The sequence below is a fragment of the Ipomoea triloba genome, chromosome 12 (assembly GCF_003576645.1).
Source record: "Ipomoea triloba cultivar NCNSP0323 chromosome 12, ASM357664v1".
NCBI classification, from domain to species: domain Eukaryota; kingdom Viridiplantae; phylum Streptophyta; class Magnoliopsida; order Solanales; family Convolvulaceae; genus Ipomoea; species Ipomoea triloba.
Window position 1 is genome coordinate 1,103,670 of NC_044927.1, and position 27,946 is coordinate 1,131,615.

A 27,946-nucleotide genomic window follows, 5' to 3' on the forward strand; every position below is an offset into this window, starting at 1 on the left:
AATGAGATGGCCAACAGTCCAGACATTCGAATTGTAGTATATAAAAACATCGATCCTCATCAACGATTTGGACCTAAGTGCCTTAAAACTGGGCGGCGGAAAGGGAGATAGCCTTATTTTGTTCAAATCTTATTGCAGCACAAGGCACTGTCTATGAGTCAGGTCAACTCATATATGTGTGTGTCACAAATTCACAGTAGTAAAATACGAGATGTTATTTATTTATTTTTAACGGAATTTAAGAATGAAAAGTCAAAAAATTTGGTAGTTTGAGTATGAAATTTTAAAATTAAACTTGTCCAACTCTATTTTTATTATTCAACTCAGCTTGAACTTGGACCGATCACTTGCTCATTATTCATGGTCGACACTATAGTATATCATAGTAACACAAAAAGAAACATTAGCAAAACTCAGTACAAAGCTAAGCTTATCCAACACCTTAGCTAGCCATGGAAGCTCCTTTGATATGCTGAGGTTGTCGGAAGTGCTGTTGCGCCGCCGCATTCTCGCTAACTTCACTGAGAGTTTGATCATCACACAGAACCCCTACAAGGGCGTTCAAAGCACATCCCAAAAGGGGCACACAAGAACACAAAGCGGCAATCTGTTGCAGATTCATAGCTCTGCACAAATCAGACGATCAAAAGAAATGTCTTCTGAGTGTTCGACGAAAAGTCAGCAAATTAAAACACAAACAGACTATTCTTTGGTTCTTAGAGTGGTGGTGATTGGATGATCGAACTAATGGACTACACCTGCTATATATATACCAATTTGGTGGGACCTAAAAACTTGGTCCTCAAGCACAACATTTCTCTGTTCGTAATTTTCTTTATTATCTTTTGCATAATGTTCACAGTTCAAATGTGAATAATTTAGCCTCCTCAATTGACTTGTTTGACAATTCTCTTCAACTTACAATGATGCAGTAGTATTCTTGGGGAAGAGTTTTCCCCTAAATGAAGACTGACTAAGTCTCACATACATATAACGCTTAATTAACGTTCGTTTAAGGAATATACTTGTCCCATATTTTTTATGCCTTGTTTGAACTAGAGACTTGATTTTTCTTTCCAAGTCTTTTTGCATTTCTTTAAATTAAGAATTCCTATGGAGAGACTGAGAGAGCCTTTTGCTATGCTGAAGATGAGAGAGATGACCATATTCTCAGAATAATAACCCTTTATCCTTAGGTTCCATCAACTGAGAGATAAACTGATGAGCTGTTAATACAAATCTGATATTAATATCACTTAATTGACCAATAACAAAATTAACATATTATTAAATTTAAACTAAAGTGATGATATGGTTTTCATGGATATATATACACCATCATCCTACTTATACATTTAATAATTTGTATATATATACATTTCATTTTTATATATACTGCTATATTTATGGACATATACTGTATTTAAAAAAAAAGGACATCTACTATTTTGTCCAAGCAATATAATGTAGTTAACACTTCTCATCACTAGACTCGCTCTAAAGAGTAAAGAGTACTTTGATTTTTTCTCATGAGCTAGTAATACTAAGTTAATTACTACCATCCATTCCCTTCCTCCAATTTTTGTCACTTCTACTCAACTACTTCTAATCTCACTCTCAAAATTCTTAATTCAGTTATGACATTCAATTTGAGTTTAATTTATTTTTTGTGGTCAAGACAAACCTCCACTAATCACTTTTAAAATATTCAACAGATGCACTTGATGTTGTGACTATGACTAGTGGCACTGGAACACAACTTGCTCCAGCCAGTTGTTTATACCCACACTACGAAATGGTAACTCGACCAGGCAAGAATCGAACTTATTAGGCAAAAGAGAAATGGAAATAAAGGATTTAAAATCGAGGTGATTTGGGAGCGAGAACGACAAAACTTCTTTATAGACCATTTTCACCAATTTACAAGAACGGCTTCCATCCGTTGAGACAAAGATGAAAGAGATGAAGCTTAGAATTTCTGGAGTCGAGAACGCCACAGAAAACCTTAAAGAACAGATTAATGTGGTCCATGCACTACAACAACTCATGTTCAAAGGAGGCCAAGGTGGTCATGTGGTCCAACAATAAACATTGCCCCTTAACTTTATACATTGTAAACTATAGTGTTTGAACATTGATCACCATATGTTTTCTTTTCCTAGTGCGAAAGAAACTTACAGTTACGTACTATTCGAAAATGTACACAAAACAATGTGTGACGGGTTCAACTAAGTATATGTGTTGATAAGACTTAAACTTATAACTTTTTGACACGAAAATAATGTTCCATCCACGTGGTAACCCTTTCGAAACTCCTAACACTCTCTTATTAAATTATACAAAAGACTATGAGCATTGCTGACAACCAGCTAAGTCTGTCGGGAGTTCTTAATTGATTGTTCCTTCATTTTTGTGTATTCCTCTTTCCTTCAAGAAATATAGATATATTATATTTTAATATATTTTACAAAATATGATAACATTCTGTGGAAGGCACAGTAGAGCTACTCTTTTGGAAGCATTAATGGAAATATAGCATATGGAAATATTGCTATTAATATTTCACTCTTGCAAGTTGCATACAGTAGTAGAGTCATTAATTATTAAGAATTAAAAAAAGAAAATGTGAAAATTCAATGCAGAATGGCGTCAACAGACGGCGAAATTATTGCTCCTCCGGCGGCAAGTAGAAAATAGACGGCCGTTTGGGCTCGATGATCTCCACCGTTCCTTCCAGCATCTTAGCCACCTTCCCCATCGACGGCCGTTGATCTGCCCGATCTTGAAGGCACCACATCGCCGTCTTGACCATCCGATTGACCATCTCAAAGTGGGCCCGCGTGTCATAGGAATGCTTGATCCGAGGGTCCAGAATGTCCTCCACATTCATCTCCTTGTACACCTTATCAAACGCCCAACTCGGCAAAAACCACAAATCACTCTCCACCTTAGATGTGCACTGGTCAAAATTCCTGGCCCCACACACTATCTCCAATAAAACCAGCCCGAAACTGTACACGTCAGCCTTGGGCGTGATCGGGTCGGCCCGCATCCACTCCGGGGCTATGTACCCTGGAGTGCCACGAAATCTTGACATCGTCATAATCTCTTCCTTCTTCTTCAGCTTCGCCAGCCCGAAATCTGATACTTTCGGACAGAAATCGTCGCCCAAAAGTATGTTTTCGGGCTTGATGTCGCAATGGAGAACCCACTCCAAGCATTCTTCGTGTAAATAAGCAATGGCCCGTGCCACCCCCAACGCAATCCGATACCTAATGTTCCAATCAAGAACAGGCACGGGCTCGAGCTCGGACTCGGGCTTTGGGCTTATTGTTGATTCCGCAGATTCTGTCTTATCGGATAAGCCCCCGACAAGAACGGGCCGGAATAAGAATTTATCTAAAGAACCATTGGGCACGTATTCATAGACCAAAATCCTCTTCCCTTTCTCGGCGCAGAATCCCCATAGCCGGACCAGATTCAAGTGATGCATACGAGCAATAATGGTGACCTCCGCCCAGAACTCGGAATCCCCGCCGGCGACGTTTTTCAGGCATTTCACGGCGACGGAGCGTCCATCGCTCAGCTTCCCTCTATAAACATCGCCGTAACCGCCTCTCCCGATTTTTTCGCTGAAATCCTTCGTGGCATCCTTGAGCTCGGAAAAGCTAAACCGTTTGGGCCCCACCGCCGGCATAACTTCCAGGCCGAAAGTCCTCGCCATGTCCCTATACTTTATGTACTTCTTCAGAAACGCCCAGAAGAACAAAACGCCGCTGATGAGCTCCGCCGCGAAAATTGTGGAAATTATGGCGATATTCCGGGCGGTAGCCTTCGACTCCGACGGCGGCGGCGGGAGGGTTATTCTCACCGGACATGAAGTCTCCATCAAACCAGTCATCCCGGTGAAATTCGAAACGTCGGTCTCCGAACTATCCACTCTCAGAAACATCACCGTCTCCGTCCCCGGCGACCAGAATCCATAAGCAAGCGTCTCCAATTGCAGAACACAATACCCAGTCCCGTCGTATTTCATCATGAAACCGAGACAATTCTCCTTATTCAAACACTTTTTCTGGCAATCCGTGACGTTATCCGCCTTAAGATCCGTCTGGTTTGCCCCGCCGGTGAAGTTCACGAAATCCAGAGACAAAAATTTGGTGTTGCCGGACATGGGGGTTTTTCTCTCGCAGGAATCCGGTGATGTTTTCCTGAACCCCGGCGGGCATAAACACGAAGTTTTAGCCGTGGCGGCATCGTACATACAAATTGAATTGTTCCCGCACGTGCCGTGCACGTGACAGAGCTGATAAATCGCCTGCCAGACGGCGGTCCAGTTGCCGGAGCTCCGGTCAAAGGTGTAGACTCTGAGGTTGCCGTCATTATCTATAACCAATCTTCTCAGATTCTTCGGGCCGTAATCTGAACAGTACATTCTATTATTCCCGCCGATTTGATTAAGCACACCGGTTTCATCTAGCATCTGGATCCCTTGATCGAGGCTCCAGTAAGAATCGTTCTTTCTGGTGAAAATTAGCTGATCGGAGTTTAGGAATTTGAATTTCCCGTTCTTGGAGGTGAGGGTGGTGCCGTTGATCGGCTGCAGGGGGAGAATCGTGTCCGTCGGATTAGAGAAACTCTCCCACCGCCCAAACGCCAAGCTTCCATTGTCGTGGAGCAAAAGCGAAACTCCACGCGCTCCACGCGCCGTCCCGAAACCGGACGGGGCGGTGAAGTTGATCTCTCCAGCCGAGGTTATGGAGAGTTGACCGGAGGAATCAACCGGCTGGTCGTCATTAGCGGACCAGACGACGGTGGCGGGCGAGTCTAGGTTGTAGTACCTGTAAGATTATAAAGTGAACTGTATTTTTTTTTGAAGATTAAAGTGAACTGTATTATTCACGAAGAGAAACAAAATATAAATAGTTTACAGCAAGAGAAGTTACAACTAACAACTAAAAGTTAAATAAATACAAATAATCTCAACCACATGTATTCTTAACCGTACCAGACTGAGAAAACGAAGCGGTTGTGGGAACCGTCGGAGGGGAGAAATCCGGCGGCGAAGGTGTTGTTGGGGGAGATGAGAATTTGATTTTGGGCCGGCGTCCATGGCGGATTCGAAGCGGAGAAAGAAGATATTATTTTCTTCGGGAGTTTCTGAGATGAAGTGAGTTCAGGGCTGAAAAAGAAAATAACGAAGAAGAGGGAGAAGAGGATAGAAGGAAGAGACATGGTTGAGCTTTGGGGCTTCAATGGAGATGGAGGAGGGCGGCGATGGAGATGACGGAAGGTGCGCCAACTGGGGCGGCTTTTCAAGACACTATTTGCGTTGACGCTTGACCGTTGAACTCTAAACCCATTAGAACGCAATTGGAAAAACAAAAAAGAGAAGACGATATTTATAACTTTACATTACTTTTGCAACTATACAACAGATTTTGAAAATTAAAAATAAAGAAAATGGGAAGGAGTTCTTCTTTCAACAGTCTCTTTTGATTTTTTGAATTATATATATATATATATATATATATAGACTTACTATTTAAAATATCTATTGCTTTCGACTAACAACTAAATCATATTAATTAATGTTATGTTAAGATTGCCTGTGGTTTTAATAAATAATATTACTATAAATGTGTTCATATTTTATATAAAATATTTAATTATAGAATTATACTCACTTTTCATGAAATAAACCAAACACATCCAACAATGAAAATGATGGACTAATGTATTTAAGAGTGTGTGTGAGTGTGTGTGTGTATATATATATATATATGTTGAAATGAGGATTATATTTTTTGTAATAATGGATGGACTAATTTTATCTGTTTAAATGGTCAATAGTTAAAAATTAAAGAAAAAAATATGATGACATCTTATAATTATTGTAGTATATTTAGAACCGTTTAACAATGCATTTTTAAACATAATTCTAAATGTATTGTTAATTCTCAACAAACGTATCTGTATTGTTTATCATTATTTAAGTCATTAAACATTGATAATTGATAATAATTTGTATTAAATAATCCAAATTGGCAAATTGTATAAAAAAGCACTAAGGTGGATGAAGGACACATTCTTTATATTTTTTTTTTAGTACTACTGACCCTCTGTTACATTGTTACAGTTCTGATTATGGTATTGTATAATGTTTTTACTAGAAAAGTCTTACGTATGTATTGGACCGATTCTAATAAAACCAACATATAAAATTCAATCAAAATTTGAGCACGAAAGAAATATAATATGCATTTAAGAAAAATTAATTATGTATTTCATAAATGTTTCTAATCAATTGTTATATCGTGGGTCTTGATCTATATCATATACATACAATTAACATATTTTATGCTTTCAGTTAATAAATTATGTACGTTAAGTTATAATTGTGTGTAATATGTTCACTAAACGTAAATAATAAGGTAATTGTATGTACAAAATGGAGACGAGGGTCCACAATGCATTCATGATATAATTTGCGGTTTTTAATTGATTGGGCCGTACAAGATCCACTTATTTAAGTAGTTGAATTAGGTAGAGGGTTATCCAACTGGCCCATGAATTATTGGGCTCAAAGTCAAAGAGACCATATTAGGTGGACCAAAATTCGGCCTAGTGACCCATGTATTTGGGCCCATTTTATCCCGATACATCAGACCAATGAAATTATGAAATCAAATTTGATTGAAGAAACTTCTTCCATTATTTTTTTTAATCTTTTTTTTTAAATAGTGTTGTAGAAGGCGCTAGTCGGATGCTCGGGGCCTCCTAGACGGTCGAGTAATTCGAGCCACTTTTCTGACTCAGGGCTAGGAGTTGTTAGACTGGTTAGAAGGTTAGTTGATTACATGGTCGAAGAAATATAGAAGAGGATTAGGGTGCCTAGTCGGTCGATTAGTCGGTCAGTCGACTAAAAGATGCATAGGGCTGAAATCTCCTTAGCTTAGGGGTGCCTAGCGCCTTTTTAAACTTAGATGATCTCAGTTTCACTGGACTAATTCTAAGCCCACACAAGACTTCGATTTTAGAGCCACTACGGAAGTAAATTGTGAATTCCACAATCAGCCCCTCCAATTCAATACATACTTCCAGTGAGATTCGAACCCCACCGGTCATGGGGCGACAACCAACTACGCTAAGTGTCTCTAGACAACATCTTCCATTATTATCCATGGCAATAATTGTGCTCACTTGATAAACTTCAACCAACTGTTTAATTCGTGTGTTACTGATTATATTACATTGCAATATCTGTTCATTTACGCCTTAGTGGCCTCCATATAGTAGAGTCACTACAAGTCATCTTAGCACAAGGTGTTTGGCACGCTTTCGTACCTAAAAAAAAAAAAAGAAGCCAAAACTTTCAAGATCTGATTTATTCAGCTCAAGACCATATCATTAACGTTCCCACAATATAATATTACAAATTAATACATAATCTTAAACTTATCAGGTACTCCACTTGGTATTTGCATTCCATAAGATGAAACTAATACAATTGTGTCTTGATTAGAATTAATTAATCCACCCAATTTTCAGTAGGAGTATATATTTTCATCTTGTGAGATAAAATTAATTTAATCTAACTGATCTTAGTCAAAACTGATCTAACCGAGTTTAAGTCGGCGATCTCATTCGATAACAACTTTCCCACGAACATTTTAGCATAAGTTTCAGTTATAATATATATTTAATTTGCATCCAATGAGATTAAACTAATTTAGTCTAGTCTTAGTAAATACTAATGTAACCGAGTTTCAACTAATTCATTTGTGTTTTGATTGATCTCAATCGAAGACAACTCTCTCAAGAACGTTGTTACATTAGTTATTCTTTCGCTCATAATATATAATCATACATCCCGTAAGATTAGGGTAATTTATATATGAGTCTCAATCAAGATTAATATAATCAAGTTTTTAGTAATTTAATCTTATTTCAACTAGTACCATTTGAAAATAACTATCTCAAAAAACTATTGTATAAGATATTGTTTTGCTCATAATATACAACTATATATTTCGGTGAGATGAGACTAATTTAGCCAAGTCTCAGTCAAAACTAATTAATATAACTAAGTTTTGACTAGTTTGATTGTGTTTCGATTAGTCTTATTTGAAAACAACTTGTTCAAGGACATTAGATACTGTTTTGCTTAGAATATACAATCATGCATATCTTGAGATGTGACTAATTTATCCGAACCTCAATCAATACTAATATAACCAAATTTCAATCTATTTCATTCAAAAAATAACTATCTCAAAAACGTTACTGCATATATAAGTAATTGTTTTGCTCAGAATATACAATACTCATAATTTAATCCCTAGATACCAAATATAATGGGGAAAATTGTACATGTGTCGTCCATTCCTAAATCATGCACATGATGAGTCATTTTCCGGAAAACAGTTTCATTTCCGGTGTTTGGATGTATTATGGAACACTGTCTTTGTGTGTTTGGTTCATTTTCTGGAAAATGGATAGAATTGTATAATTAAACATTGTAATTGTTTTATTTAAAATATAAAAAATTATAATAGTTATTAAAATAATGGTATTTAATAAAAAATAGAATTTATAAAAAAAAATTAAAAAAATTAAAAAAAAATTGTAGCAAAGGTTTTCGGTGGCTTTCCCACCTCCTTGGTCCATGGTCATGGGTGATATGGCTTGGTTTTGGTCGAAAACATGCGAAACAACTATTCTGGTGATTCCGTAAAATGACTTACGGAAAAAAATTCCGTAAGTCATTTTCCGGAAAAATGAATTGATTTTCCTTGGTCAACGTAAAATGTTTTCCGTTGACCACATTTTCCGGACGTTGCCAAACACAGAAAACTCGAAAAACATTTTTCGGAAGTCATTTTACAGGTTACCAAACACCCCTAAGTTGGGGAATCTAATGCCAATGAAAGATACATCAAACTTCTCGAGCATATTCCACCTCAAGAGTTGGACCAAACTAATCCAAGAAATATGCTAATTAGTTATACATTTGCAAGGACACTTATATTATTTATTAAAAAAGAAAAAAAAAAGAAAAAAGAAAAGAAAAAGAAAAGCAGAAGCACTAACCTTAACATGGTGGAGGAATGTATACCCAATTAACATTAACTTAATCAAGATTTGGATCCTCTTGATTATACTAATTATCTTCCCTTGTCCCAAGACAAATTGTATATTAATTTGTGGATTAGTGCTAGATACCTCGTTTTTTTTTTTTCCTTTAAAAAAAAAAAAAAAAAAAACAGGTAATAGCCACAAATAATCCATGTAGAAAGTCATTGCTATTTTTACGCTTATGGTAAGAAATAATGTCATGTGTTTTGCATTAGATGGTGTTGATATATCTGCTCCTAGAATTGAAGATCACATCTATTTTCACATATATTTTTACTTCATCTTCTAATTGAATTGTGCGATTTTTCAACCATGATTTCAAGATAACAGTTTAGACATGCATTTTTGTTTTTCTTTTACTTGTGTAGATGTAGAGAAAGATATGGTTGTCTTATGACAGATTATAAACTTTTTTGTTTCACATTTCCCCTAGCTATATATAAATTCATGGAAATAAAATTACTTATGCCAAGAAAATAAGTTAGAAATAAGGTAAAGAACATATAATTGTGTTTACCAGATATGTTCTCCCATACAAGAAAATATAAACTGTAAGAACTGTCATCTGCATGCAACACAAGCAAAGTGAGATGATCTTGAGGAGGAACTCATAACAACACAAATTAAAGCTTCGTACTAGGAAAGAAATTAAAGATACCATTGTACAAACATAGTAGCCAACAGTACGTCGTGAAAAAGAAGGAAAGCATCCTAAAGAAATCAAAGAGCTGGCCACCCAACATTATATTGCATTTTTATTAATAGAGTGTGGGTAATTGAAACCACCCAACATTATATTGCATTTTTATTGCCCTTATAAGGACTCTTAGAAGTCTTCTCTTTAGGGATTTCAATTACCCACACTCTATTATTGTCATTCTTTGTTGCCTACCTACTTGCATCTTTACAAGGTAACATTTTCATATTTACTCCCCGTCACACTTTGTTTTTAGTTAGTCTGCCTCAAAAGTGAGCACGAAAGGATGAAAAGTGTCTCAAAAGTGAGTACGAAAAGACGAAAAGTACAACACCAATAATAACTTCGTGAAAAGTGAGCATAACTAACACTTAAGATGAATTCTATAATTACCTTATAACTTAATAACAACAAAAAGTGTAATCTTCCCAAAAACTAGAAGGTCACGGACAAATTATAGGATAAAAGTTAGTACATGAGTAGAAACCAAGAACTAAAAGCCTTAAACAAATTATTTTTTTTTTAATTTTTTGAGAAAACCCACAACTAACCCGAGACAAGACCAATAGACAACTCGCACAGAATGCCAAACTTAAAACCTTACAGCTACCAAATTAATTGTTTGACCAATTTAACTGAGGTTGTCCTCAAAAGATAGGCATAACTAATATTGCATATAGGATATGAAATTTCAACATATACTAATTAAGAAAATGTACATATATAGAGTATGTGAGTTAAGAACGTTTAGCCAAGAAAAAGGAGTGTAGCTAGCAGGTACCAATTTCGTATGGTGGTACGAAATGCAACATTAAAAGGATAGGTACAAGCAGGACAATTTGGCATGGGAGTATTGATTAAAATCCAACCAAAGGCGGTCCAAGTTTGACCTCTAAGAGAACAAACATTTCCATGAATCAAACAAAGTTTTGTTAGGGATGACTACTCGAAAGCCACCGACGCCTGGCTCGTAGTTTGAGATAAACAACTCGAGGTAGGGACCCTATACGATCACTATCGTAATTTGAAATAACGAGTCCAGGTAGGGGTCCTACGCAGTCACTCTCGTAATTTGAAATAACAAATCTGGGTAGGGGCCCTATGTGATCACACTCGTAATTTGAGATAACGAGTCCAGGTAGAAGCCCTATGCGATCACTCACTTTGCACATGTTCAGGGTCGGCCATGCATGGTTGACATAAGGAGCCATGGATGGGAGCTTAAAAGGGAAATTTATGTGGACAAAGAAACTATATTGAAATCAAGATAAACTTAATTAGTGAATATGCATAAGATATATACAATACCAAATTTAAATACATGAAAAATGTCTTACCAAGACAGTCCAACCTCTTTCCCTAGCATTAACTATTGTTTGTATTCTCTGGTTCACATTTCTGGTAATTTGTACACCCATTCTTGGTAACCATCACAAGACCAACTGAATAAAATCACACTTGGGATCAGAGCTGGACAACAATGCTGATCCCAGTGGATTCGAGTTGGCTATCTGTCTAGCGAATTCAATCAGCAATTCAGCTTGCTGATATTTTCTTACTATTGTAAGGAAGTTGTTTCAGCAATTTAAGAAGTTCGTAAGTTCTGATGTTCCTTCCCGAATGGAGGCAAAGATCAATCGGAGTCAAACCATCCTGCAACAGAATGAGCATGCAATCACTTGACACGGATAATGGCACAAAATCTTCATGGAGCAGACAAATAAACGATATGCACTTCCATCTAAGAGATTTTGATCTAATATTCAGGTGGATATGGAACTGTAAATGTCACACTGTAACCTAGATACCTTAGGATGCAAAAGCATGGAACATAAAATGTTCCTTACCCGGTTTCTTAAAGTCTTGTCAGCTCCTTTTAATAACAAAAGTCTCACTACATCTGTTCTCCGGGACTGAACAGCAAGGTGAAGAGGTGTCCAGCCATACTGCAAACGAGAAAGCATTCCCTAGTAAATAATACACAGGTAAGCTATAAATTAAAGGGATGATAGTGTTATGCATACTTCGTCCTGGAGGTTTATATCAACATTATACAAGAGAAGTATCTTTATCATCGGGCTAGAGGCTGCCCAAACAGCATAATGCATCAATGTTGCTCCATCCTGTTATCAGCAAGAAGAGAGAATTCAAATGCATGAAAATCTTAGTGCTCAATAAGAGAATTCCACAAGCATGTTCCTCTAGCTTAAGAAAAAAATTAATGACAAAGGCCAAAAACAAAACCCTACTCCAACTGGCGTGTCTATATATATATATATATATATATATATATATATATATATATATATATATAATATAGACATCGTGTAAGACCTTACTAATTTAAAGTGTCCATACAAAAATTAAGGCGACATCAAGCCTCCAGCATATGCAATTAAATGAATAAACTATGTTTTGACCGAGAGCACAAATTAAGAATATCAAGCATATAGTATACTTCCCCACTTACTTTATCACGAATAAAGGGATTTGCAGATTCTCTCAAAAGAAAGTTGAAAATTGCGTGTTTTTTCGCAAGGATTGCTCTGTGAATTGCAGTCAAACCATCCTGCAAGACAGATTTATAAAATCCAAAGTCAATGTCATATTCCTAAAGCAGCACTACTACTACTTGTCAAATGTACAGAGAAGCGGAAAGAGTCTGTAACACTGTTCTTGTCTAACATTTTCAGGAAGATTGGCATCAATGATGTGCTTTAACAAAGATCTGGTGAAGTAAAACTCTCCCGAGGCAGCAAAAGTATGGAAAGGTTGCCATTTTCCCTGAAGCACATCAAAAGAAACCACAAATCAGTATAACAGTGCATATAGAAACCCACACCATTAACATGGAACTGGAGAAGTAATCAAGCTTCATTGGTCCAAATATCAAACCAGCAGCAGTTGAAATGAGAAGTAATCATTTTGAATTTTACTTATTATTTTTTATTTAAAACAAATTATGTGTTCAAAATAATCTGGACAGTAAACCCCCCAACACATGAAGAATGCAAACAGCCCCAATTACAACTAGTGGCATTTCCATTATTACAGGCTATTCCTTTTTCTTCTTTTTTTTTTTTTAAAAAAAAACTATTAGTTAAACATTTAATGGATTAAAACGACTTTGTTACTCAAATCCATTTACTCTTGTAACAAAGTTAGCAATGAAGACGCACTCATGTTCATATGCAATGAAAACAAAGCTAGTTTCATTATCCAATGAACCTAAATCCATCTAGATATTCATTGTAACTTACGATATCCACGTATAATAAATCTTGATCTGTGCTAGTGAGACTTGAGTAATGACTAATGAATGAAGAAATTTTATACACAGGTAACAAGTCAGTATATCTTCCAGTTCGCCCAAACATAATTTGACAAATGGCTCGTCCCAACAACTTTGAAAATCTTCACAAAGAATGCAAGGTCCAACATCACAAATAAGATACAGAGTAATTCAATTAGCAGCCCTTAAAGTGTTAAAGTTTCAGTGCCATATTAGATGACAAATACATAGGTAGAAAATGAGCTGGCTGCTCAACAAGGGAGGGAAAGAAGAAAGAACTCTATCAGTAATTGGTTCTTGGGTAATACATTGTGGGCAATGGCATAGGATCGACCCTGGCAGCCACACTGGACACAGGATCAAGCCTGGCAAAGAGTTTCACCCAATATGATAGGCAGTGGTCTTCCCAGCCAATGGGTCAATGACAAGTCACCATGATTTACCACTACACTATCCTATGGGACACCCCTCCTTGTGGGCACGCACTAGTCCTCCCAACCAATGGGTCAGTGACAAGTTACTCTCATTTACCCCTCCACTATCCTATCAGACCAGGAGTGTGGGCCTTGAGGGCGAGGGAATTTCAAAATCAATACATGCTTATTAAAATTCCAATCATTATAACTGATTACATTTCCAATCTAAACATGTTTAGATACATAAATAAGTATATACATACATTAAATACAAAAGAAAAAGAGTTGAAACATTTCATTTAGGATGAGATGTTGGGAACTCACAGAGCTAGCAACTGCCAGATCAGGGAACTTGTTATTCAACAGAAGTTTTTCCTCCTTGGAGAATAGCTTACGAAGGCCTACACAATTGCAAAAATCAAAGCACTGAAATAAAAAATCAGGGAAAGGAAACACGAAGAGACTAAAGAGCAATACCTTCAGATGTCTTGTTTTCACTAGGATCATAATTCTCACTATTGAAGAAGTTTCTTATATCATCCAAACCGCCGCCGTACACAGCTCGTCTCGGATTCCTCGGCGCCACTCTACTATTGGAAACAGAGAACTCTTCTTCGCCTCCGCTTAACTCCTCCTCGTCGCTCTTCTCTTCCTCTTCAAGAAACACGGGGTTATCAAGTACGATCGGCTTTAACTGCTTCAGCTTTTGATCAACTACTTTCGAGTAGTCCTCCTCTACATCGGGAATAGGTCTCAGCAAAAGGCGCCTCCTCTCCACGCGCCTCCCGAACTCCATTTCCAGCGCGATCCGCCGCTTCTCCTTCTTTGTGATATTAATTTCCCTCTGGACTTGAGTCCACTTCTCCGGAACTAGATTCTCAGGCTCCACTTCATCCGAATCCTCCTTCTTCTTCTTCTTCTTCTTCTGCCCTGAAATACTGCGCTCGATTCTCGGGCTAGGGCGGAGATACGGGTCGTCGAAAATGCCTTCTTCGAAAACAACGCAATCGCCGATGATAGGTTCTTCGTATTCGTCTTGGACGAGGCCGGAGTGACGGGGAGTTGAGAGGCATATGGAAGTGTTTCTCGTGAAGGTTAGGGGTAGAGATGGGAATTGAGGTTGAAGGAGAGGGAGAGGGAGCTTGTGTGAAGAAGGAGAGGGGGAGAAAATGGAGTATAGCTTTGGAGGTTTGGGGTTTGGAGGTTTTGTAGAGCTGACATTGTTATTTGTTAGTGGAGTGAGACACAGGAGAAGAAGGTTTATTTGGATAGACTTTCACGCTTGTCACTTGGGCTAGGCAGAGTTGCTTACTGGCTTTAGCCCACTGTAATTTTAAACAATTGTTATACCATTACCCAGGTTTCATATTACACAAATTTTATACCTTTAATTAACTTTATTATACTTACAATTAATTATTTCTGTACATATAAATAAATAATTTAATAATTATTTATACATAAAGTTATTTTTGAACCAGGGTGGTATAATTTGTCAATTTTAAATTACAAGAAAACCTACATACACCATTGAGTGTTATTGATTCACTGTAACCCAAGTGTTTGATTTATTGAGAGACAAGTTATATTACTTTATGAAATGTTTTGTCCCTATTTAAGGGGGTCACTTCTATAACTCCCTCATTATAATCTTAGTCAACAAAAAATACACAACAAAAATTTGAGCAGCAAAAGAACACAATAGGAAACCTTATCCAACAAAAAACTACAAGAACGAACCCGTTTCCTTCGGGACTGAAAACACAAGATATGTATAAATCTGAGGAATTACACATTATACCATCTCAAAAATTGAGGCAGAGTTCTACTCTCTAGACTCTAATGTGTTACCAACAAGAGATCTGCTTTTTCTATCAAAAAGAAATGTCAGAAAGGAAATGGAGAGTTGAGACCAGTCAAAAATAACTTCAGTATACACACAAATGGATGAAGAAAATGCATTTCACAAAATATGATGATAAGCAAAAGTATAGCCTTCCACATGAACAAAAGGTCTACTGTTAGCAACATAAATGTCCTAACGTTTTACCATAAAATGAAAAATAATATGAAAAACAGAAACCGATGCCAGACATGAGATACCATAAAAGCCTCATTAGATTGTTGCTATTGACTGTTGATTAGTTGAGAGTTGAAACTATTTGCTGAGGTTGTAAATTGTAGTAGTTGTTGGTCAAAATAGTTGCTATTTTTAGTTGATCAGATGCATGTGGAAAGCTGTTTTAGCTGCCCAGTGATCAAGCTGTGTGAATAACATTTTGCAATGGAAGAACTGGTCATCTTTGATTGCTGACACAATGTGTTCTATATATAGTCAGAATACATCCACAACAAGAAGACAGGAAAACAAGCATGTAGGCCACTCTTCAGCACTCTGTTTACATATAGCTTTTACCTTCTCCACAGTTATGTATCGGCCTTCAAGAACTGACTGATTGAGGTGCTTGACACAGCGACTGGCATCATCGTCATTATCCATCTCTATCTATAGTTCTATAGAAGTAAATGTCTAATTCAATCGGTATACTAGTGACACTAGTCTATTTCTATACAAGTAAATGTCTAATTCAATCGGTATACTAGTGACACTAGTCTATTGTCAGGGCCGGCCCTGGCCATGTCGGGCCAGGGCGACCGCACAAGGCCCCCAAAAATATTTTATGTATAGTTCAATATTTTATACTTGATAAATATTTTTTAAAAATCTATATACTGGGCTTAATTGTAAGTGAAAATAAAATTTTAGAAGTAATTGACATCGAAATTTGAGCGAATAAATTTGTATTTAAATGTCCACGAAAATGCCATTAATTTTAAATTAAATTTTGAAATGTATTTTTTTTTTGTTGAATTTTATGCATTATATTTAGACAAAATTTTTTTATTACTTTTTCACTTTTTGTCATAAAATACAATAACTTGAAGTCTATATGGATTTGGACTCAATTTCCTTAGTTATAGAGATTTTCTAAATCTTCTAGACTTCTATATTTATATTTCATAAGTCTTTTGGGGTTATGTTTCTTACGTTTATAGATATCTCTTTGTATATTATAATGAAATTTAAATGTTAAAAATATCTCTCTTCCCCTATGTTCTTGTCTTTTTATTATTATTTTTGTGTTTTTCGTTTTACTATACTATATTTAATTAGATTGCATCTCGATACAAAAATAGTGAAGGTCCAAATTAAATTATTAGACAGGCCCCTATTTTTAATGGAACGGCCCTGTCTATTGTCTAATCGAATCTGCGCCTCTTAGCTGCATTTTGTCTAATCGAATCTGCGCCTCTTAGCTGCATTTCGGGGATGCTCCCTAGTAATATCGGGACCATCCGGTAGCAGTGACATTGACAGACTCTCGAGAGTTGGATCCCTCCAACCAGCTTCATACCCAACCTTAATAAGAACCTGCAACAGTCAACAATCACTGCCTTAATTAAATTCCAGCAACAGTCAAAGCAGAAATTATTAAAAAACATAAAATTACTCACCAACTTGTAGTTTAAATCAGGCATGGGTGGTCCGGTGTGGGACAAATGGAATTGCCACATCGCCCATCCTGTCGTTTTCTGCTCACGGTAATGAAGTTTTAGAACTTTGACACCAGATAGTTCCTGGGCTTCATCCAGTATAACAGTTTCAGATCCTGATGTCTTCCAGGATCCACCACACTCATTCCCAACGTATCGATTTCCCGAAGACATTTCAGTTATATCAGTATAGCAGTAGTAGAAACGCATAAAACCAAACCCTGGATACAATGAAATATACGCAACAATTTAAAATACATTATAGCATATTATAAATTAAAAAAAAAAAGTGATTCTTACATTGCGGCAAGAACTCAGGAGTGTACTCCAGAGCAAACGGAATCTCCAAACCAGTTTATTGATCAAGAACTGGAATAGTTCGCGATCGCTATAATCTTCTGCTGCCATTGCTTTCAAGAAAACACCTAAAGAATTTTCATATAAAATAAACAAAACAATAAAGTTTGAAATCATGAATTCCAGAAAGTGTATTAAAAGTGTCTCTTTTTCAATCAAGAAAATGCAAGAATAAGTAGAAAGAAGTGTCTTACCAACCAAATTGCGAGAGAGAGGAAATGTAGAACCGCGCAGCAATGCACAGGAGAACCGCGACTGTGAGTCTGAGAAATTTCCAAGAGGGGGGAAAAGTGGGAGAAAGATAACGAGAATTTAACAGATTGGGTTCCAACAGATTGGGCGTGGCTATAAATTTCCCGCCGCCCCCAAAACGCACGTGCGTTTTGGGGGGAGGCGTGAGTGCGTGACGTATTTTTAATTGAAAAAAAAAATGAATTTTTAAATAATCCTTACCCACATATTTACAATTTAGATTGTTAGTATTTTACAGTGCTTTCTCACACTAAATATGGGCAAAACTCCTTTTTTGCACATGTAGTTTGATAATTGTTTTACCTCTAAACTCCAGAGATTACTGTTATCTGGATAGTTCTATTCCTTAGGTGATGCTATTTTGAATGTTTTTTTGGCATATCTGATAGCTTTACTGTGCAGGTAGAGAGAACACGGTTGAGACCAATTGCCGTGGGATTTTGACACCATTTCAAGGGATTTGTTTTATTGGGTTTCAATTGCTTTTGGGTCTTGGGATCCTTCTGCAATTAAACAATTTTAGGTCAGTGTTTAATTATGTTACCTTCATACATGTATCTAAACAGATTATGATGCATTGGATTTATTCAGCTGTGATTTCCATTTCTAATTTATTTGCTATCTAAAGCATTTTAATGAGTGAACATCAAGGATATTTATTCCAGAAATTTAAATAATTATTGGAGTATTTCGTTCTTTGGATGTCACCTTTGAACTCCAATTAAAATGAGCATTTTTCGTGTTCAACACAAGCCATATGATTGGATTTTTTTTTTTTTTTTTTTGTAAGTGATAGAAGCCCTTTAATCTGATGATAAATTAATTGATATCAGGCCCTTTTCCTTCATGAGTTGGGTTTAGCAGTTTATTATAAAATATTCACCTTCTAAGATAAATATTACTCCGTATTATTTGATGACTCTCTTCTAAGACTCAAACCATTCTAAAGTTAGTTGTAGTCTTCCAATGTTCTTATGTTTTTGTAAAGGTAAAGTGGGCTATATTTATGACTTGTCAGATTGTTTGAGTTACCAGTGTTGATGTTATCTTGTCACTGTTCTAGAGTCTAAAAAATCCCATTAGTTTGGTGGTAAACTGGTAATCATCTTACTCATTTAATGTAGTGAAACTGTTTTTATACAGCCGTGTTTTAGGAGCTTCTTCTTTGCTACTGGTTTTCTCCTATCCCCTCATGAAGAGGCTGACATTTTCGGTAAGAGATCTAAACTAACTCTCCTTATTCCTGAACCTCCCTGGACCTGCATAGCAGGAATCCTTTCTCCTGCTTTCTCTGTCTCCCTGTTTGTTATGAACAGTTTGGTGATTCTTCTCTGATCTCTATAACTTTTGGTGCAGCCTCAAGCTTATCTAGGTCTAACTTTTAATTGGGGAGCATTATTCGGTTGGGCTGCTATTAAAGGCAATCTTGACCCTGCTGTTGTGCTGCCTCTTTATCTATCTGGTGTGTCTTGGACACTTGTTTATGACACTATATATGCTCATCAGGTAAAGAATAATCATTGGAAATTGGGTTTTGCATATGAAATATTTATATAAATATTGGAAAAATAAATTTACTTGGGTTTGTAACATTTCTTATGCCTGCAGACTTGTTTCTTATTACATTTAGCTAATACCCATGCACTAGTGGCACTGGAACACAACTGGCTCCAGCCAGTTGTTTATACCCACACGTACTACTAAATGGTGAAGCCAGAAGAAGTCCAAAAAAATCAACTCAGGCAAGAATTGAACTTATTAGCCAAAAGAGAAATGGAAATTAAGTAAGGACTTAAAACCGAGATGATTTGGGAGTGAGATGACAAAATCGTTCTACAGACCCTTTTGGAGTCGAGAATGTCACATGAAACCTTAGAGAACAAGTTAATGTGGTCCACGCACTACAACAACTCATGTTCAAAGGAGGCTAAGGTGGTCGTAGTCCAACAATAAACATTGCCCATTAACTTCATACCTTGTAAACTATAGTGTTTGAACATTGATCACCATATGACTTTAAAATCATGTGTGACGAGTTCAACTGAATGCGTGTTGATAAGAATTAAACTTGTAACTTTCTTATACGAAAATAATGCTCTACTCACACGATAACCCTTTCGAAACTACTAACACTCTCTTATTAAATTATACAAAGACTACGAGAATTGCTGACAACCAGCTAAGTCTTTAGGGAATTTCTTAATTGATTGTTCCTTCATTTTTGTGTATTCCTCTTTCCTTCAAGAAATATGAATATATTATATTTTAATATATTTTACAAAATATGATAACATTCATTGAAAGGCACAGTGGAGCTACTCTTTTGGTAGCATTAATGGAAATATTGGGTTTATCGAGGCAAACCCCACTCCTCTTCCGAGTATGTGAGTAAACCCTCACATCGAGGCAAACCTCACTCCTCTTCCGAGTATGTGAGTAAACCCTCGCCCTATGATCCTAGCCGGCAAAGGACCACAAGGAGGTTAACCAGCCTAGGTTGCCCATAGCTGACCGGCTCAAACCCGGGTGGCAGACGGTTTCGAACTCAGGACCTTACGGCCGCAAGCATCTTGGTCTTGCCACTCAGGCTGCCCTTACGGGCTCATTAATGGAAATATAGCATATGGAAAGATTGCATTAATAGTTAACTCTTGCAAGTTGCATACAGTAGTAGAGTCATTAATTATTAAGAATAAAAAAATTGTGAAAATTCATTGCAAAACGGCGTCAGCAGACGGTGAAATCATTGCTCCTCCGGCGGCAAGTAGAAAATAGACGGCCGTTTGGGCTCAATGATCTCCACCGTTCCTTCCAGCATCTTAGCCACCTTCCCCATCGACGGCCATTGATCTGCCCGATCTTGAAGGCACCACATCGCCGTCTTGACCATCCGATTGACCATCTCAAAGTGGGCCCGCGTGTCTTGATCCGAGGGTCCAGAATGTCCTCCACATTCATCTCCTTGTACACCTTATCAAACGCCCAACTTGGCAAAAACCACAAATCACTCTTCACCTTAGATGTGCACTGGTCAAAATTCCTGGCCCCAAACACGATCTCCAATAGAACCAACCCGAAACTATACACTGTCAGCCTTGGGTGTGATCGGGTCGGCCCGCATCCACTCCGGGGCTATGTACCCTGGAGTGCCACAAAATCTTGACATCGTCATAATCTTTTCCTTCATCTTCAGTTTTGCCAGCCCGAAATCTGATACTTTCGGGCATAAATCATCGCCCAAAAACGAGCATATCAGTTGGTTCATGTCTGGTAGATTGTGGGCAAGGACAAGAACAAGCATTCTATTGCTACATCATTTAATGAATACATAATTGGGATGTTTATATATTGTCCTATGAAGTTTATGTAGGTGAATCAACACATGTTTTGGAAGAACAATATAATGTTCTCTATAAGAACATATATAAGTACAATGAGTCCTTGTAACAAGTAGAACTTGGTCGGGATAAGCCAATCAAGATGGTTACCTTGTTACCTTAGTAACTACAAGGTTACAAGTTCGACTTCCAATAGGAGCAGTCTATTGGTCTTCTTAATTTGAGCTAATCAACAATGGGTGACTTAGGCTGGCTTACTTCATTGTGGTCCTTTGCCAGCTAGGCTCACCATGCACACCCTCAAGTAGTGCTTGCAAGTTTTCCTCGTCATTCAAAAAGTAGAATAGTGGCTAACTAGTCTCAAGTTCAAAACACAAGTTTGAAACAAGAACATATAAGAAAGCTCAAGGGATGGTTAAGAAAACAAGAACAAATTCACAAAGAAAGCTTCTTTTTTTTTTTTTTTTATTTTGTCAAAAGCCAACAATGAACTAAGATTCCAATACATCAACCTGTTAACTAAAAACATGTTGGGGAAAGCAGAAAGTATCAAAAGACAAGATACTGGCTCCTAAGAGCAGGAAACTGCAGACAGTCATCTGTGCAGGAGTTGGCTGGAAAATGTGTAGTAGTGTACACTTTATCTTGCAGCTGTGCTGAGGGTTTTTTTTTTTTTTTTTTTGGTTGTCTCTGTACAGAGAAGCCTATTCGTGTTAGAAACTGGTTAAAGCCTGAGTGTAAGATCTGGTGCAGACTTGTCAGTGTCCAGAAGTTGTGCCATTTCTACATGGTTCATAGTTGAGGTTCCTGTTAGAACACAGGTACGGTGAGAGGCAGACTCGGGGCGAAAACTGCCCGGCCACAACATCTTAGGCTCATCATCTTCCACATAAATTGGCTGGCTAAGCAAAGCGGGCTCGAACTTTGAGTAGGTTCTGAAATCGAGTGGCCTCATCGTTGGTGCAAAGCCATGAAGTGAAGAATGTGTTTTGATCTCTAGGGATCTGGCTGCTGCTGCTGCTGCTGTGTAGCTATGCAAGGGCAGAGATGCAAAGCTGGCATACTTCTCGGAGAAAATAGCCATTCTCATCGCACGTTTGGCCAGCGTTCGCTCCCTCTTGTGGGCGTTCTGGTGGCCTCCAAGCGCCTGGGAGCTATAGAACTTCCTCTTGCAGAAGTTGCAAGTGAACACTCTTGGATTGGCTGATCCTGTGGTTTGGGTAGTCAGTTCATTGCTGCTCTCACTCGTGCTGGAAACCGAGAATGCTGCAGACCCCTGCCTGCCCGCCATTTTATCAAAGCAGCCAGGCTTAAATCCCAGAGACAGGTCAAGAGAAACAGGCTCTGAGCTCAACTGAAGTGCCATGAGACCAGACATCTTCGACGAATCTGCAAGGCTGTTCTTCGACGCCTCAGTTAAGGTTTCTTGGATCGATACGTTGGAACCAACTTGGCTGATGATATCATAATCATTCTCAGATGAAGCCTCCACTTCAAGATCAAAATCTGAACCCTTCATCGTACTAAAGATCACCACAAGATAGATTGCTGCAATTTTCTGCATTTAGTTAGTCACAAACAAGCCTGCCTTATCAGTACCCACTGCAGATATCAATTATTCAAGAAACTGCACCATTCTGAAGCTTAAATTCACCACAAAAACACAGATTCAATCAAAGCTTTCTATCCCAGAAACACCAATCAATGAAATTGCANTTCTATCCCAGAAACACCAATCAATGAAATTGCAGCCATTAGACCTCAACAACTCATTTTAACAGCAGATTATCTATCCATTTCTATAAACTTCTACTGATAAACTAAAGGGTTAGATGGTGTTATTCAAGTTTGATTTGCTAAACAGCAGAGAAGATACAGAATCTTGGCACTTCCATTCAATAAAGATCTATAACTTTTGCCAGATCAACAGAAAAGGATGGAAAAACAAAAACAAAACAAAAAAAAAAATTCCTTTACATCCAACAAAAAGACAGACATCCTGGGAAAGCACATACATACATAAATACACACATACAAACATACTAGGTTAGTTGCAGATAAGAAACCTATGGGAAATCAAGATTTGAAACACATAGTGCTAAGGAAACAAGAAACGCTACAAATTAAAGGAAAAAAATAGAATATTGAAATTGAAAGAAACAAGAACATCTATCAACTAACCAGGTTGCTGCTTGAGAGTAGCAGACATGCATCCCTGTGTATGGAGTGGTGGAGTTGTGGGAGTAGACTAGTAATGCATCATCAAGGACAACATGGGTATGTCTCAAAAGGTCCACTTCAAAGTTTAAAAAAAAAAAATTATGAAAAATGAAAGGTTTGAGGTTGTGGGGGGTGGGGGGTATGTGCAGACATCAGAGAAGTCAGAGAAAAGATGGGTAGTGGTGGTGGGGATAAAAATTAAGGAAACAGAAAAAGGAAGATGACATGAGGAGAGAGGAGAGAGAGAGAGGGGTATGCTAATTCTTGGATTGTTTTTGAAAAACAAAGAAATCTACCGACCACTTGGACTCAGATGACATGTAGTGATTCTCACAGAAATCATGAGATCGAGCCTCATTGAAAATGAATTGACTCTTTATGTTTCAATAGGTTGAAAAAAGATATATATGAACAGATACTACAATATAATAAAGTTTGCTATATTAAAAAAAAAAAAACAAAACAAAACAAAGAAACCTTATAGATACCACATAGGAAATATGGGTATAGGGTAAAACATCTTCACAAGAGCAAAACCGTTACTCAAGTCATTCATATTCAGTAGTCCCACCTAAAAGATTCTGTCTGCTCCTACTTTCCCTATTCGTGCGCCTGTCGTTAATGACACCTACAATAATTTATGTTCCAATTACACTCCACCACCGAGTAATTAATACTATATGCTCGAGGAGTTTGGGTGGTTTACAACTCCATGGTTTCTCTTTCACCAAATCCTTATGGACGATATGATGGGTATATACAACCTCGTTGAACAAAATCGAATGGTCGATCTTTTGCTGGAAGAGTTTGGGTGGTGGACAAACCTATAGTTTTTTTATCAAGCAAATTCTTATGGGCGTCATGATGAGTATGTGCCTCGTGACCTATACATGTCCCTATCTTGGATAGTTAGTTGAGTTTGTTGAGCTTTTTTCCTTCTTGCAATCTAATTACGTAATACCAAAGAGTAATACGACATCGTACTTCCTCAAAATAAACATATATAACCTCATTGAACAAAATCGAGCTGCTATTTTTTGCTCAAAGCTAAGGGTCTAGGTGGTGAAAACCTCATAGTTTCTTTTCACCAAATTCTTATGGGCGTCACGATCAGTATGTGTCTTGTGGCAGCTACGTGTCCCTAGTTTGAATAGTTAGATGAGTTTTTCAAGTTTTTTACCTTCTTGCAATCAAATTACATAACACTGCCTAACAATACTACACTTTACTTCAAACAAAATAAACTTATATAAGCTTATATAATATCATTGAACAAAATCAAGCTACTTTTGTTTTTTTTTTTTTTTTGGTTTTTTATCTTTTTTTTTTTTTGCTTTGATGATTCGGGTTAAAATTTTTTATGGACTACATGATGGGTATGTACTATGTACCACGTGGTCTATATGTGTCCCCAATTTGCATAGTCAGTTAAGTTTTCTAATGATTTCTCTTTCTTTCTTTCTAATAATTTTTTTTCTTACAATACAAAAAAAAAAAAATAAAAATTTAACTTGATAATGTAACAGTAACAGTGGATGAATTAAGGGTGTCTTTGGTAGTCCGAAAAATGATTTTTGAAAATTATTTTCCGGACTTTTGGTGTTTAGCAGTGCTTGGAAAATGCAATCAACGGAAAACAATTTCCGTTGACCAAGAGAATGATGTCATTTTTTCGGAAAATGACTTCCGAATTTTTTTCCGGACTTGGCTTCAACAATTATTTTGCCAAAATGGCCACATATGTTACTTTGTAAAAGAAATATTATTATTTTATATTACTATTATTATTATTTTATATTTTTAAAAAATAATTAAAATGTAAATTTATACAATTTAACATATTTTTCAGAAAATGAACCAAACATACAAAGACAGTTTTCCAGAATGCAACTAAACACTGAAAATAAAACTGTTTTTCAAAAAATGACTCATTTTTCAGAAGTCATTTTTCTGCTTTCCAAACACATCTTAAAAGAGATTATATATTTAAGGGTGAAAATGTGAAAAACACCCGAGGTTATTAAAGTTATGAAGAACATCGTATTCCTCAACAAAGTACACCTACATCCCTAGACCTCACAAGTTGAACACCAACCAGTCTGTGATCTCTGTACAAACTAAAGTTGAAGCCATTTTAGTACCATGCTTTTGTCCCCCAAGTACGTTACACAACCGGCACGTGACTCCGTAAACCCAACATAAACCATAGATTAGTAACAGGCTTTGGCTTAATCTTAAAAATTACCGACACCTGCACGTTGTTGCCGCTTTGAAACGCCAGTTCTTATATCGTGGACCGCGGTCCACAATGCATTGTGGACCGCGATCCCCAAAACGACGTCGTTTTGATTAATGAAACAGACAAATGAATTCGCGCCACTCACTTTCTTTTCATATATACTGCAGTTTCTTTTCATATATACTGCACTTTCTTTTCAACATAACTGCAGTTTCCTTTCAACACAACTGCAGTTACTTTTGGATATAACTATAGTTTCGTTCGATAATATACAACTGTAGTTATATCAAAAAGTAACTGCAGTTGTGTTGAAAGGAAACTGCAGTTGTGTTGAAAAAAAGTGCAGTATATATGAAAAGAAAGTGCAGTATATATGAAAAGAAAGTGAGTGGTGCGAATTCATCCGTCTATTTCATTAATCAAAACGACGTCGTTTTGGGACCGCGGTCCACAATGCATTGTGGACCACGGTCCACGATATAATTTGCGTTGAAACGCTGCTCGAGACAAAGCTCAAACGTATTTTTATCCCTTAAACTACGCTAAGCATCATTAACCCCTTCGGATTAAACTAAACAAACAACATAGGTATCTAGCACGGACAGCTCCAACAAAATTAATTAGACATTTGAGCTGGTCTGATTTATTTCTTTGTAATTCTTCGTCTGCTATGATTACAATGTCGATTTACCTATACATATTCTTAGATAGTGATTATAATTAGGTTATTCACAAAATAAAAAAAAACAGGTATTTATTGGCCTAATAATCACAATGTTCTAAGTTCGACTCCAAATGAAAGTGTCTTACTGAACCTTTTTTGTTTGAGTCGGTTCCTATGGACAATCTATGTTAAGTTTACTCATGCACACTCTTAATAGTGGTTATGAATTTTCTTCCTAATCTTAATTCCAACCAAAAAAAAAGGAAAAAGAAAAAAAATGGTATCTACCACTAATCCACAAATTAATATACAATTTGTCTTGGGACAAGGGAAGATAAGTTAGTATAATCAAGAGGATCCAAATCTTGATTAAGTTAATGTTAATTGGGTATACATTCCTCCACCATGTTAAGGTTAGTGCTTCTGCTTTTCTTTTTCTTTTCTTTTTATTTTCTTCTTCTTTTTTTTTTTTTAATAAATAATTGTCATTGCAAATGTATAATTAATTAGCATATTTGTTGGATTAGTTTGGTCCAACTCTTGAGGTGGAATATGCTCGAGAAGTTTGATGTATCTTTCATTGGCATTAGATTCCCCAACTTAAGTGCATAACACTTCCTCTCTTCAATCTTTACAAAAAAAAAAAAAAAAGCACTTCCCCTCTTCATCATGTGCATGATTTAGGAATGGAAGACACATGTACAATTTTTCCCATTATAATTGGTATCTAGGGATTAAATTATGATTATTGTATATTTTGAGCAAAACAATAATTTATGCAACAACATTTTTGAGATAGTTATTTTTTGAATGAAACATATTGAAATTCGATTATATTTGTATTGATTGAGATTCGGATAAATTAGACACATCTCAAGATATGCATGATTGTATATTTTAAGCAAAACAATATCTTATGCCTTTGAACAAGTTGTTTTCAAATAAGACTAATTGAAACTCATACAAGAAAAAATTGGTAGCTTTATCAATTTAATATTTTTTTAAATGAAAAATTGTACTTTTTGTCACTAAGTTATACGGTAATTGTAAAATTCGTCTATAAGTGTTGGTCATGCTCACTTTTCGTCCCTAAGTTATAATTAACATTGCACTTTTCGTCATTTTGTGCTCATTTTTCGTCCCTGAGTTATACTAAATTGCAAATTTCGTTCCTAATATTTTATTAGTAAAGGGACAAAAAGTGCAACGTTAATAATAACTTCGGGACGAAAAGTGAGTATGACTAACACTTAAGAACGAATTCTATAATTACTCTATAACTTAGGGACGGAAAGTGCAATTTTCTCTATAAAGAAAAAAGGACAATCTGCATCTAATCTTAGAAAGGATCAGACGCAAATTGTATTTCTTTTTTTGTTGAATAACAATATGCGTTCGATGTTCTTTCGCACGGAGGCATATGCATCCGAGCTACTTCAGACGCATATTGTGCCCAACTTCATAAGCAAATGACTAATTATGTACTAGTATATATGTAAACATGTAATAGATCATATTTAATTTTTTAAAAAATGCGGTAGCAGTTTCGGAATTATTGTAAACTTCACTTTACAAACTTGAAAACTTAAATATGCAATATATAACAACTAAATATATAAACTAGGATAAATTAAAAAAAAAACAATAAAAAATGCTAAATTTTAAATCTAAACCATGAATTGAGACCATAAGCAATAAAAATTGAACCACTAAAAAAAAAACTCAGTCAAAATCTAAACCTTAAGTGATGCAATTTCACTTTTTTTTTTTTTTTTTTT

General features: G+C 36.6%; 4 protein-coding genes across 5 annotated transcripts; 1 reads left to right on the forward strand and 3 right to left on the reverse strand.

Moving 5' to 3' along the window:
• Nucleotides 1-2,521: 2,521 nt before the first annotated feature.
• On the reverse strand, nt 2,522-5,387 carry LOC115998986 (G-type lectin S-receptor-like serine/threonine-protein kinase At1g34300). The gene is made up of 2 exons (XM_031238676.1): nt 5,009-5,387; nt 2,522-4,841 (listed from the first exon to the last, which is right to left on the reverse strand). The coding sequence occupies exons 1-2, from the start codon at nt 5,233-5,235 to the stop codon at nt 2,666-2,668; spliced, it is 2,403 nt and encodes an 800-aa protein (XP_031094536.1). The 5' UTR covers nt 5,236-5,387; the 3' UTR covers nt 2,522-2,665.
• A 5,700-nt stretch (nt 5,388-11,087) lies between these two features.
• On the reverse strand, nt 11,088-16,043 carry LOC115998783 (ankyrin repeat domain-containing protein, chloroplastic-like). Its single transcript, XM_031238439.1, has 8 exons — nt 15,960-16,043; nt 14,021-14,816; nt 13,868-13,944; nt 12,521-12,619; nt 12,306-12,404; nt 11,860-11,958; nt 11,683-11,781; nt 11,088-11,488 (listed from the first exon to the last, which is right to left on the reverse strand). The coding sequence occupies exons 1-8, from the start codon at nt 16,041-16,043 to the stop codon at nt 11,372-11,374; spliced, it is 1,470 nt and encodes a 489-aa protein (XP_031094299.1). The 3' UTR covers nt 11,088-11,371.
• Nucleotides 16,044-18,045: 2,002 nt separating this feature from the next.
• Nucleotides 18,046-19,475, forward strand: LOC115998049 (4-hydroxybenzoate polyprenyltransferase, mitochondrial-like). The gene is made up of 4 exons (XM_031237502.1): nt 18,046-18,230; nt 18,851-18,920; nt 19,064-19,213; nt 19,316-19,475. The coding sequence occupies exons 2-4, from the start codon at nt 18,900-18,902 to the stop codon at nt 19,409-19,411; spliced, it is 267 nt and encodes an 88-aa protein (XP_031093362.1). The 5' UTR covers nt 18,046-18,230; nt 18,851-18,899; the 3' UTR covers nt 19,412-19,475.
• Nucleotides 19,476-21,479: 2,004 nt separating this feature from the next.
• On the reverse strand, nt 21,480-23,523 carry LOC116000068 (zinc finger protein 4-like). 2 transcript variants are annotated; one of them, XM_031240084.1, is made up of 2 exons: nt 23,227-23,523; nt 21,480-22,593 (listed from the first exon to the last, which is right to left on the reverse strand). In XM_031240084.1, exons 1-2 carry the CDS (start codon nt 23,252-23,254, stop codon nt 21,770-21,772), a joined length of 852 nt encoding a protein of 283 aa, XP_031095944.1. In that variant the 5' UTR covers nt 23,255-23,523; the 3' UTR covers nt 21,480-21,769. The 2 variants fall into 2 exon arrangements, with proteins under 2 accessions (XP_031095944.1, XP_031095945.1); XM_031240085.1 differs by having other exon boundaries at nt 21,480-22,603.
• Between the last annotated feature and the right edge of the window lie 4,423 nt (nt 23,524-27,946).

Bases quoted from the DNA above. Each gene is read 5' to 3' on its own strand.
- LOC115998783 (XM_031238439.1), bottom strand. From the start codon at position 16,043: ATGGATAATGACGATGATGCCAGTCGCTGTGTCAAGCACCTCAATCAG. The intron at 14,817-15,959 runs GTAAAAGCTATA...CAAGCGTGAAAG, and splicing joins GATACATAACTGTGGAGAAG to TCTATCCAAATAAACCTTCT. The intron at 12,620-13,867 runs GTGAGTTCCCAA...GATGTGCTTCAG, and splicing joins ATCTGGCAGTTGCTAGCTCT to GGAAAATGGCAACCTTTCCA.
- LOC115998049 (XM_031237502.1), top strand. From the start codon at position 18,900: ATGAAGAGGCTGACATTTTCG. The intron at 18,921-19,063 runs GTAAGAGATCTA...CTTTTGGTGCAG, and splicing joins TGAAGAGGCTGACATTTTCG to CCTCAAGCTTATCTAGGTCT. The intron at 19,214-19,315 runs GTAAAGAATAAT...TTATGCCTGCAG, and splicing joins ACACTATATATGCTCATCAG to ACTTGTTTCTTATTACATTT.
- LOC116000068 (XM_031240084.1), bottom strand. From the start codon at position 23,254: ATGTCTGCTACTCTCAAGCAGCAACCTG. The intron at 22,594-23,226 runs GTTAGTTGATAG...AGAAAATTGCAG, and splicing joins TACTCTCAAGCAGCAACCTG to CAATCTATCTTGTGGTGATC.
- LOC115998986 (XM_031238676.1), bottom strand. From the start codon at position 5,235: ATGTCTCTTCCTTCTATCCTCTTCTCCCTCTTCTTCGTTATTTTCTTT. The intron at 4,842-5,008 runs GTACGGTTAAGA...ATAATCTTACAG, and splicing joins CGCTTCGTTTTCTCAGTCTG to GTACTACAACCTAGACTCGC.